We start from the raw sequence: 13,063 nt of genomic DNA, 5'->3' as shown, positions 1-13,063 counted from the left end.
TTGTTCTGTCCCACTAGTTTTAAATCCGGAAGCTATGTCGAAAGCCAGTTGTGAACACTGTCCCGTGCGTTTCGGAGTTGCAGTGGAGTGCATTTTATCCATTGATCAAGCTGTATGGGTTTGAACAGGGCGGGGGAAGTGTAGAGTTGTCCAGGACAGGGAGGGAGGAGGAGAGCGGGGAAGGGAGGGTGGAGGGAGAGTGCCGGGGAAGCCAACGCTCTACCTCTCTCACGCTTCAGCAGTCTGCTCCAGCTGTCTACAGACGCATTACACAACGAGAAACAACAGTGGATATCCCAACCACAATGACGCTGCAGCACTTACAAACTGGAGCAAAGTTTTGGAAAGGTTTTTGTTATTAATGTACACAGGATATTTATTACTTGGATTACATTTTTCTATATGCTGGCCCTGAGGAAAATGCACTCCAAGGCAAAGTCGCGGAGCTGTGACAACTACCTGAGTATCAAGGTAGGAGAAAAGTACTAGCATGCCTTTAAAATTTGTTTTAATTAGTTTTAAGCTGAAACTCAACTTTGGTTCAGTGCTTTCTAGTTGATCAGCTACCTTTGTTTTTGCACTGCAGACCATGACAGCTACTGGTATGACTTGGACAATGCTGCAGAAGTCAGTCAATACTATAGTGAGTTGGTTATTTGTTTTGAAACAGGCTAACTTCATATTTGGTGTAAGTGGTACAATGTTTGAGTGGTTTGTTGCAGCTTTTTAGTTATAATTATGTTGATTAGTATTGCCTATTGTGCTACATATAGTTGTGGTCCAGATCACACCAGTTCACATTCATACTATGAGATATTTGATGAGCACTTAAATGTACAAAACAGTAAATATGGTTTCGACGCAGCATTTTAGTAATAATGTGCATGTTATAATAGTATTGATTGCCTATTCTGCTTCATTATTGTGGTCCAGATTACATTAATACTATAAGTTACTAAAATATCAAGCGCTAAAATGTCAAGTACAAAATAAGTAAAGTTGTGTGTTGTTGCTTTTTAGTTATGTTTCAGTTGTTTCGGTGTGCCTGAGTGCTATTTATAGCCTGGAGGTATCAGCAGACTTTGTTACTCTATTGTCCCCATGTCAGTGCTCATCAGTGCATAGATTGACGCAAAGACCTACATTCACTTTCCTGTTATTGTTTTTGTAGCTTTTCCCTTTGATTTTGACAAAACCATAACCTACAGTTGGGTTGTAGTGTCCAATTTCCTTATAAAGATGTAAAATAAAAGTTTTATTTTTAAAAAAGTCTGAAATGCCTTATTGTCATGAGTGAACAAAGATTTGAAAACTAGGAATTAGCTTTTTCCTGCTATACAGACATACAACATATAGTAGGCAGCCCATGACTTCATTATAACTAAGTATGTAATCATTAAGGAAACCATTTTTTATGATACATTAAATACACGGTGGGCTACATTACTTCAATGTCTATGCCTAGAAATAGGAAAAAGTTTTACAAATGTGTTTAGTCTATAATCTTATGGACTTGCAATTCACCAAACTATTTAAAATAATAAATTATATCCACTACCATATACTAAGAGGTGGTAGGCCTGTTACAGTAATTACTATATCAACTCATTGTTCAATATATGAAAACTAGAACTTTATACATTTGTTATTTTTGTTGTAAAATGATACGTTGTAGGGTTTGAGCTGTAGAGGGTTACTTCTATGGCTAATTATTGGTTCATTCCGCTGTTTATGTGTTGCAGCTTATGCCTTATAACAATACTTTCTTTAAAAATGGTTTATCCTGCTTCATTTGAATTCTGTTAGTGGCGGAAAGTAGTTTTAATGTTATTGTTTATCGCAATATTTCTCTGTAACAGTATATCGTGCTTCAAAATGTGTTATTGTGACAGGTCCAGGAGGTGGTCTTTGTCATTATCTGCAGACAGCCCTTATTATTGCAGCCCTCACTGTCGGCTAATGGACCATGCTGCGTTTCACACAAGTAAATGCAGGCGCGGGTTAAAGTTTATCAGCTCTGATAACATTTACTGGAGGGTCTCTGTACAATGACTTTACAATATCCAGTACTTACAAGATAGCACTGTGGAATTTCTCCTCCTGGACTGACCACTGTAAAAATGGACTTTTAGAAACATGGATAATTTAAGCATTTATTATTATTACAGATGCAGAATCATACTTTTGTGCGATCATTCTTTTTACAGTTCTGTCTATAATGTGTACTACATAGTTTCCAATACTCCAATGCCCAAGTAAAGAGAGAAAAGTGAGAGATGTGGTGAAAGAGGAGAGGAAAAGAGGTAAATAGGGAGAGAGGTTGAAGATGGAGAAATGAGACACAGACTTTATATGATCTGAGGAGATAATATTAATCAAATTTAATAATATCTTGATGGCTGTTCATTGTATTAACTGTAAATTTAACCACAAATATACAGATTTTTTGTTGTTGTTTTTGTATTAAGTCCTTGTTCATTTTCCAGTTGTTACAAACCTGCTATGGAAGAAGTGAGGGAATGTAACACAATATTTTAAATGGTTAAAAATAAGTGGTTATTAACACCAGCTTTTCGATAAATTTCTGAATCTATACTTTAATTTTGCATATTTTAAAAACAACTATACTGATTAATGCCACTCTGTATATCTTAGTAATAACGTCAGCAACACCATTTCATAAAAGGCTGCAGGAATCAAACTATGTCTTTACTATTGAGTCTAACTTTTGTGGATGGAGCAGACCAGAGCAGCAGTGTCCTTTGTGCTCTGCCCCCTCAGAGAGCTCTGTTGGGGGCTTGGGGGCTCCTGTTACACTGCCCCCGTGGCTTCATGCTTCACTGGAGACCTGGTAGGCAGTGCCTTTTGTGTGCCTGGCCACAAAATGTGTCCATGCTCACCTCTCTCTCCCCTGGTTTGTCTTTCACTCACTCTTTTTGAACACCCTCCATCCTCCCAGTCCTGAGCCTCCTGTGACAGCTCCTTTTCTTTTAACATATGTGCTCCCCAACTGTTCAACTGGCGCCTTTTTAACTATTTGTCTGTTCGTGTTTACAGATTTGACAGGTAATTTTAATAGTTTTTAAAGCTGTACTGTGGACTGTGCAACTTTTCTGGTTGAGGGTATGCCACCTGCTTGTCTCCTTAAAGATGTCAATGCTTTGGTTCGTATGGCTTTAGACTTATCTGAGACAAGGAGGTGACAGGTGAGATGTGTAGAGAAGTGACCCTAGGAATGCGCATATATATATATATATATATATATATATATATATATATATATATATATATATATATATATATATATATACACACATATATACATATACATATATATATATATATATATATATATATATATATATATATATATATATATATATATATATATATATATATACACACACATATACATATACATATATATATATATATATTTATTTTTAATTTTTATATATTTTTTTTATAAAACACCTGTAATTTAAAAAAAAAAAGTTCCAAGCAAGTCAGTATAATCTTCATGGAGACAAGCGGGTGGCAGACTCCTCACAAGAACATTTACTCAAAACACCCCTAACTGCAATGCACCTTATCATATTAACAAGTGCCTTTAACAGCATGCATACTAAATTACAGTAAACATTTCACATACTTAGTTAGTGCTTCCTATCCTCCTCAGTCTATCCACCCAGCTCTTAAGTGCAGGTTTATTACAGTGTGCACAGTGTCCCACCTGGATTTTAATGCATTAATAATTACTGGAGAGGAGGTGGGACGTCTGCAGTGTCCAGGCCCGTGTTATGTGACCAGACAAATGCAACCAAACACACTGCATTCCTGTCCAGCTCAGGGAGGGTGGGAACCTTAACTGTGTCCATTTGAAGACTTTCAGGCACCAAGGTGACAGGTGTGTAAGTCTGGGGTTCAGTCATAGGACATAAAACTCTTTTGGGTTTCAGAGTTAGGAACTGAAAAGTTGCAATATTAATAAACAATTGAATAGTTTTATCTTTAGGGTGGTGAAAAGTAATCATAATGGCTCCTATTACCAGAAACTGAAATAAATTAATAGACTCGCCTGGACTAGCCTCAGTGTTGTAAGATTGAGTCCTGGATTGGAGAATGTCTTTCCCAACTCTTCAGTCCCATTTTACACAGCTAACCATAAGGAAATATATATGAAGAGCCTTTGCTTTGAAAACATTTTTGAATACCACTATCATCTTTCGTAGAACCACAGTAAAATAGGTTAACGACGATAATTTGATTTGAGTAACTGTTTTTCAAAAAACATGTCAGCTGTCCACAGTGAAACTCAACTCCAGGGATGTCATAACTGCACTTTCCTCCCATTGTTAGCTTTCCTCTAATAAAACACAGTGTTATTCTTTGCAGCAGTGACTAACATTCAGAGACATTTTTTCTTACTAAAAGCATGCAGACTGCTAATGGTCTATTTTTTTGTTTCTCTGTTCACCGCAGTAGCACTTAGAGAGGCAGAGTACACAAAGAGGGCCTTGTAGTGTAGTTGTGGCATGTGTACCAATGCAATGAACTGTACTCGCCCTTGTCTAATTGATGGAGCTTAGATCAACAGGACAAATCACACAAAAGGTGAAGCATAGGCTGTTTGACAAACCCGATTCATGGAGTACAGGCGATAACTTGATTTCGGCCATGTTTACAAAAGTTCAGTTTAACTTCTTACAACACATGTCTTAGCTCGGTGTCTTGTCTGTGAGGTTTTTCTTTCATTGCTTGTCTATCTCTGTCGTTATCATGGCACTGGCACCTTATGACTACAGTTCATTGTTGGGCTGTATTCAGAAAGACAGATAGTGACAGACAGTTTGACACCGTCTCCAGTCTGAATGTAATCAGACACCAAGGTTAGACAGCGAGGCCAACTCCAACGCTAACCTATATAGGGATAAAATTGACCCTAACCCTAAATTATGCAAATATTAGAACTTTATAGGCGATTTAATATGCAAATGAGAGAAACAACAATTTTAATCATTGCAAGTAGGAAATGGCAAAGAGTACAATGATTATAGACCAAAATGTCCTCCATGGGGTTGTAATATAAAATTAACGAACCCTGTACTTCCAAGTTTAGTACCCGCGTTTTGAAATGCATGTGATACTGTCATTACAGTCCATTTACTTGAGCCCAGTTTAGACTTGATTTGGTCCTGTTGTAGTCATGGTTTAATGCTGGTTTTGTCCAGGTTTAGTTCCAGGTTTAGACACACTTTAATCCCAATTTTGATGTGGAAGTACGCTTACTTTTGCAGTAAAAGTTTCTGGATAGTTTCAACAATTATAGAGCTACTAACCATAAATCATAAATTATGTCAAAACATCTGCATTTTGAATTTCCACATTGAACACATCCTCTTGGAACCATGTTTTTGAATCCTTTTTGGAGGATGGGAAGGACACAAGTGGATCTGCCCAATATGAGAAAAAGATGTGATATTCAATAACTATGTTTTATATGGCAATAACGATATTATTTAATGTGCACATGCCTTCACTTACTAGTCAAACTGGGTTGAAATAAAAACTTATCAAAGACAAAACCAAGACCATCCTGACTCAAATGTTGGAAAATCATGAGTAAAATCTCCCATTTAACAGCAAATTTTTTACGTCAGCCAGTATATCGATACATCGATATGTCCGCAATATATTGTGTTGACACAAGTGACATCCATGTATACAACTGTGGTTCTTTCTAGTAGAAAAGTCCCTGTCATGGAGTTTCCAGTGGGTCTGTTTGTGTCCACTCACATAACATCATTCCCACCAGGTGTTTCCCCTCATTTCGATGGAAAGATCGTCATTTCCTCTCATTTTTGAACTTCCTGATTCGGACATCAAATTTTTATTATTATACAAATCTCCAGTACAGTTTTTAATTATTCTAATCATATCTTATCTTTTTCTAACCATATCTTATCTATTTGCTTTTTGCTTAAGTTTGTTAGATAGATTATAAAAGTACAGTGTGACCAAGTTATTTTACCTCACCAAACTTTTTTCCTTTTCAAACTGGTTGAAACTGAAAAAATATGAGGAAACTGTGTGTGTTACCTAATGCAGTACAAGTATATTTACTTACTTTTCTACTTTGTGGCCCAGTAATTTCCCTGTAGTCTAGATTAGATTTATGAGTATCACTTTATAATAACTACACATTAATTAGTCTTGATAAAGCATGAACAAAGACTTACTAACTAACATAATAATTAACAAATAGTTTAAGAATTAATCAGCCTTACTAACTGCTTAATTAAGGGTTTAGGTGGAGTTGGTTATTATTAAGGTATTAATCAGGTAGTTAATAAGCCTGAAACATTCATAATAAACTTTTTGTTCATTATGAATTAAGTGTTTGTTCATGTTTTGTTAAGTGGAGTAATTATCAAGTGTATTTTTTCATTTCAAATTGGTCGAAAGAGTAAATGGGTGAGGGATAAATTCATGTTACCCAGTTAGTTTCTTGTGGTAATTTTAAAATCTTAATGTTTTTTTCTTTTCAGGACAGTGAATCTTTGGACAGTTGTATCCAGAGCACATTATCAGCCCTGTATCGGCCCTTTGCAGCCACTGCCTCCACCGTCCTGTGGCAGCTCTTCAGTGTGGTGGAAAGACAGTACAGAGGGGACGGCCTTCGCTGCTTCATAGACTTCTTGCTTCCAGCCAAAAGGATCTTACAGATAATCCAACAAGAAACCAGCGTGAGTCTCGAATTCCTCACATTTTTACAATGATCTGTCTCGGGATTCCTTCAGAGTTACAGCAGGTTTGCCTCTTACTGACCTTGTGTGAGTGATTGACAGGAATAAATTAAACTCAGAGCTCACTGACAAAAGCTGTATTTTACACTATCAGCCAATTGACCAATATGTATTTTTAGGTTTTTAGTCAAAGTTTTGTGATATGTCAAATATAGCTCATCAATATTTGTTATCATATTGTTGAAGGACTTTTTGTTTCTTAACTGTGTTTTTTTTACGTTTTTTAAAAGGAACTACAATCACGACTGAACCAGGGTTGCCAGTACCTTAACCTGCACATATAAGTTTTTCACATTCTTAATATATAGACATGCCAAGTGGATTTCAGCATTGAAACTGACAACCCAAAAGAGAGACTCATATGAGACTCATTCTGTGCAGAATATACTAGTGTGCAGAATGCAGTAATGTGAAAACTACTTAGTGGGAAGTGGGATCAGACTGAGACAGACAACATAATTGTTTAGAAAACAAACTGAAACAGGCATTTGTCCAGAGGCAGCTCAGATTCAGTTCAAAACAAAACATGTTCCTGCACTGTTGAGATCAGTGCTGCTCTGAATCAAGTCCTACATGGGTCTAATAATGATGAAATATTAGGTCTGTTTGAAATTAGTAAAATATTGTATCTTGATGACGAGACCTCAAACTGTCACCTAAAAGAAAGCTGAAACCAATACTGATTTTACTGTGACCAGGGTCTTGAGCCTTGGTCCTGTCTAAGCCTCTCCCTGAGGAGCAGCTCACTGTGTCTTTGTGTTGGAGCAATATGAGAGGCTTTGGACAAACTCGCATCCTCTGCCTGTACATTCAGTCAAAATGAAAAGGTCACCCCTCCAGCACTCACTTGTGCTCCACACTGGTTTCACTAAAGATTTGTTTGTGTTGCACCGAAACTAGGCCTGATCGGGCAAGTTAAGTCTGACAGTGAAAACAGTCTTTCCATTAGAGTTAAATATATGTCTGAACAACCTCCAGATGTCAGATAAATTATGGAAGCACAGGTGATAAATGATGTAAGCACAAGTTATAATGTTGTTTTTGCACTGTTTGCTGTTACCCTCTCCATACAGTATGTTTTGTATTTCTAACATCTTATTTTTATCCATGCCTTTTATTTTATCCATCCATTTGTTCACTGGCAATATCAATACAACTTTTCAGGTATTGATTGACTCTTTTTTACTTCCTTAGGCCAGATTTAGAGGCTTGCTACTTTATCATGAAGGCTGGCCGCTCTGCATTCAAGACAAAGTGGTAGTGCAGCTCTCCCCTCTGCACAAAGTGAGACTGAAGCATGGCGACTTCTACCTTCAGATTGTTCCTTTAGGACGAAAGTCTGCAAAGCTTGTGATAAAATGTTTGTGTGTGAGTGGACAGGCCCTTGCAGAGATCAATATTCCAGAGAGCATGTATGGCAGTATCTTCACAGCTGAGTTCCTGCAGAATGTAACACGCGACCGAAACCTTTACCCGCTCCAGAACTGTCTACTGACCACTGGGACCACCGTGTACAGGACCCCCTGGAAGAACGTGGTCAACCCTTTGTTTGTGAATAGCACAGCAGACGCTATCATGCAGGCACGCAGCATCGGCCGCGGGGGGTTCAGGGGGCATCTGAGCACCTGCAGCACCAGTGGATCTACAGGGACCCTGGACAGCCATCTTAGCTCCAGAGAATCGCTTCACTCTCAAGGCACGGACTCTATTTTCTATGAACTGAATTCTCCAAACAGGAATCACAGACAGTCATGTGAAAGCAAAGACACATCTCCTATCATTAATAATAACACAATATCTGATGTACATGAGGATGGACGAGAAAAAACATGTAAAACTCTCTCTTTTAGCACTGATCTGAGTAACCCAGGCCCTCGCAGACGCTTGTCCCGGGACTCAGTAGCCTTTGAAAGTAGAAGATTGTTTAGGAAGTCGTACATGGAGGCGCTGCAGAATCCTATGGCTCTTGGCTCCAGTTCGGAATCGATTCTGGAGGAGAGTACGGACCAGAGCACCAGTCCAACCCACAGGGACAGAGTGGGAATGCCTAGCAACGGTCCAGACCTGCACAACCCCCGGGAACCTTTGTCCAGGAGACAGGGTGGCAGAGGGTGGTTGAGTGGGGAGGACAGACCTAGTACCCCTCTACTGTACCTCCAGAGGGGGCTCAGAGGTGGGGACAGGCGTTCCAAATCACTGGAAAGAACTAACAAGTCGGCACAGGTCAAAGGTCACAGAGAGAGATCATCATCGGGGGGATCCGGCAGCATCTCGCCCAAAAAACTCATGAACGGATACGCACTTCGATTTGGGAGATTGGACGTAGAGGCAGCGTTCCATCGCTCTGATAGAAGAGGCAGCAAAGAGGAGCCAGGTTAGTCCACCTAACAGTTAACAGTGAAAATGAAACTCGAGAGCTTGTTTTTGAGGCTGTAGATCAAATTAATTGAGGTAGAGGATTTCTAACATTTACGTTTTATTTGAAGTTATGCCCACTGCTGTAAAAGTTGTTTTTCATAACACATAACACTGTAATCACTGTATAACAAGTAATTTAAGTGTATTATAACAGGCACATTTAAATGTTAATGCTGTAAATATCTGAATAATAATAGGATGAAGACACCACCTGCAGCTCCATAAAATGTCATAAAAGTGTTGCCGGTTGTAGCAGGTCCCTGCTGAAGCCCACAGGTTGTGTTTTTTGGCTCAGTGAAATGACACTGATATTGGACCTGCTTTGAATCAGCATTAGTCATAAACGAGTGTTGTTTTTGTGTCTGTCATTCTGTTTTGAATTGAGCTGGAGCTCAGGAGAGTGAGAATAGTCCCATGGAAAGTTACTGTTTTTAGAAAACAAAGCTTTTTCCGTCCTTTCAAATCACTGAATTAAATGAAATCAGAGGTTATTTTAGTTTTGGTTTTATAGACAGACCTTTTCCATTGGAAATCCTCAAAATATTTTGGAACTTTCTTAACTTGTAAAAGTGATTATGTTTTACAGGTATGCTAATGTATTAGTGTAAATGAAAGTGGAAAAAAGCAATCCACTTTTCATCGTGTAAAATTGACAAATTATATTATTAATATTTGACATTGTGACATCCCTAGGCACAACGTTCAAAATCCCAGATTAGTTTGGGCAAATGTTTCTCACCTCACAATCATTGTTGTTCTTTAATTACACTGGCATCATGACACTATATTACTATAAACTGTTTAGACAGAAGAACCACAGGGAATCTTAAACCAGTGAACTCTTTGTGCCCATTTCTAACCTGGAAAAATGAGGACAATGGTTACCATAAAACCAAAATATTAGATACAGAATAAGGGTAAAAACAATATTAGTTTGTGAAATAAAAAATCTGCAGGGTTTCGCATTTTGTCATGTCACAGTTACATAAATAACAAAAATCGGTCACTCATTTACTGACAACTTAAATAAATATACGAAACTGTGTAAAATCACTATTTACTACAAATCTTGTCTCTAAAACCTTATTTTCTCAGCAGATGGAGTAAACTTTTAGAGAGCTGGAGGTGTCCCATGGTGGAGTAAAAACACACATTGACACACAACACAATCCAGAGGAGGTTGTTCTCTACCTGTGTCACTTCCTCTCAAACAAAGCACTTTAGGAAACGCTGCACTCACAGGCCTGGCCCCACAGTTACACAGGAAACTACCAACTGTGAAAAGACAATAGGAGTGAGCACTGTCAGACTGATCACTATAACACAACTGATTTAAAAAGATAAAAACAGATTCAAATAATGACCAAAGTGTTATGATGTAACAGAAGAAATATAATATTGGGTGTAATTAATATCTTTTAACTCAATAGGAAAAGAGTACTTGACTGTATGTTGTTAAATGCTTTTGTTCTTAAGAAGCAGATAGCATCAACCTTAGACTTCCTTGACGTTTGCATGACCATTATAAAGGGACTACAGGATATGAGAAAAAAGCTGTGACGATTAACTGCAGTGCAAAGTCTGATAAAGCAATTTAAATAGTTGTACAAATCTCTGGTCAAATAATCTACCATTTCTAAATATGTGAGAACAAAAATTAAGTTTGCATTTGCTTTTGTTAAACTTTAAAAACATTGTCTTAATGCAGTTTAATTGAACCAGTTATTCAGACAAATTCACTTTTCAATTTTATAGAGGATCAAAACATTCTTAAATAGAACATTATAGACTGTAACAAACATGTAAAATAATAAATGTACTTTAACCTTAAAGGTACATCATGTAACTTTCTGGAGGTAGCACGTCCCCTGTGTGACTGCTTGGAAAATAGGAAAGGAAACCAGACTTTGGAACATTCTCCATGGAGATAGATATGTTTTATGCCCTACTGTGGGATAATATTGCCTAAGGAAAAAACATTTCCATGGAAACAAGCAGGAGTCGGGTTTTTGCTCACAGTGAAGACAATTTTTTTCAGTGTAACAAACATGAACCAATATGAAAAACATGCTTTTGTTCTAGCTTAATTAGATCTCTTACACAGATCTCCCAATGTAGTGATAATGCCCAATTTTACGGGGTTTTGTTTTCCTAAAGATAAAATGAAAAAAGTTGAGTGTTTTAGAAAAGCAAAAAGGTGTATGTGACTCACCCAGACTCCACCTGGTCTCACCCATGACTCAAGGTTTTGTAACTACACTCTAGCCACCACTAATCATTCCTTGTTTTTATCCCTTGTTCTAAAAACAACCCCTATTTTCTATGAATAGCTGTGTAATGTATATGCATTGTGTCAACAGCACAACATGAAGGTAACAGTGAAAGCAGAAGGCGCAAGCTCAGTGTGGAGGAGGCAGTGGGTCCCAAATCTCCATCAAACGCGTCGGTAGTCAGACTGTCCTCCACATCAGGCACTGCACCTGTTGAAAACATCACCCTGCCCACGTCAGCGTCAGAGGTCAACCAGGAACTGCTCATGTCTGGGGCCATCACACTACCAGGTGAACCACACTGCAAAAATTATGATTTTCAAGACAACTTTCCAACCAACACTCACACGAACACCCCACATTCATACTGCAGAGTAGACATGGTGAGTGAAGCAACTTGCCTAAGGACACAACAACAGTTTCCACTAGAGCCACTTCTTCCCCATGTAAAATTAGTCATTCAGTGTGTCTTAAAGTTGACAGTTTCAAAGATTTTGAAAAATTACGAATTAAAAATTGTTTTTTCTAAGTGGCGTAACTTTTAAGACTAATTTTTTAAAAAGAAAATTTTAAATGTCAAACATATAGTGAAGTAGTCATATATTTGAGATGGGATAATGGAAAGAAGACAAAACTACACAAATAAAGATTAATATTATATATTTATGTGGAGACAATGACTATTATCTATGTTTTTGAAACTTTGAACTTCTGAACTATTTTGTGATTTGTGTGTAGTTTTCCTGAGTTTGGCACTGACCCTCCATTGACCCTTCATGTTCCAGGAAACCAGGACCGAGGTGGACGGGCCGTGCTGCAGGTGTGCACCAGAGCACAGGTTTGGGGGGCTGAGAGCTGCAGAGCCTGTGACGTCATCTGTCTGCTGGGCTACTACCACTCCACTCTGAGGTAAGGCTGTAATATGGGGCTAGTTAGTATGTGGGAAAGTACAGAAATGAGAGTAGCACATTATCTAGATTTTTTTGAAATATAAACCAACGTACAGAAAGATACATACGATAAACCAAAATATTTAAAACTATCAAGAAATCGTAACATTTTGAAGTTATGTTACGTTATCGTTTTGAAATTATTTGAAGCCTTATATTGTTTTATTCTACTTGTACAGTACATCATTTTATTATCTTCATGCCTTTTTGGGTCTTACCTCTATCCAAAGTATGTTTAATATTCTAGTTAGATTGGTTATTCAAGTGTATTGTAGTGTATAGTTATTTATCTTGATTTAACCCTAACCTGTATTTCTCAGATTTTACAAAAGTGAACTTTTCAGTTTTCTTAACAATACATTTACGCTGTATTGTTGAAATTGCTCTATAACTCCTTTCTTCTCAAACATGTAATTGAACCCTGTGTTCACTGTTACTCCTCTGTTTTTAGAAAAGAGAGGAGGGACCAAGGCTTGACCGTTGTGGTAGATGGCAGGAGACAGCAGCCCAGCACAGCTCTGTTGTCATCTCTGTCTGAATTACAGGTAAGCCACCAGTGGAAAATATGTAATTACACTGCATCACGCCCATACACTTATATAGACTGTATTACCACGGC

General features: G+C 37.8%; 1 protein-coding gene across 4 annotated transcripts in view; it reads left to right on the top strand.

Moving 5' to 3' along the window:
* Positions 1-257: 257 nt before the first annotated feature.
* Positions 258-13,063, top strand: part of zgc:158766 (uncharacterized protein LOC100009641 homolog) — a 27,452-nt gene continuing 14,646 nt past the window's right edge. For all 4 annotated transcript variants that reach the window (XM_033981066.2, XM_055227627.1, XM_033981067.2 and 1 more), the window contains exons 1-6: positions 258-471; positions 6,549-6,746; positions 8,001-9,180; positions 11,585-11,785; positions 12,280-12,403; positions 12,896-12,989. In XM_033981066.2, the coding sequence (XP_033836957.1) occupies positions 403-471; positions 6,549-6,746; positions 8,001-9,180; positions 11,585-11,785; positions 12,280-12,403; positions 12,896-12,989 (1,866 nt within the window). In that variant the 5' untranslated portion in view covers positions 258-402. The remainder of the gene's footprint in view (positions 472-6,548; positions 6,747-8,000; positions 9,181-11,584; positions 11,786-12,279; positions 12,404-12,895; positions 12,990-13,063) is intronic.

This window comes from Periophthalmus magnuspinnatus, chromosome 16 (genome assembly GCF_009829125.3).
Source record: "Periophthalmus magnuspinnatus isolate fPerMag1 chromosome 16, fPerMag1.2.pri, whole genome shotgun sequence".
Taxonomy (NCBI): Eukaryota; Metazoa; Chordata; class Actinopteri; order Gobiiformes; family Gobiidae; genus Periophthalmus; species Periophthalmus magnuspinnatus.
Note: the sequence above shows the minus strand (reverse complement) of the source record. Positions and strands in the feature narration are given on the sequence as shown.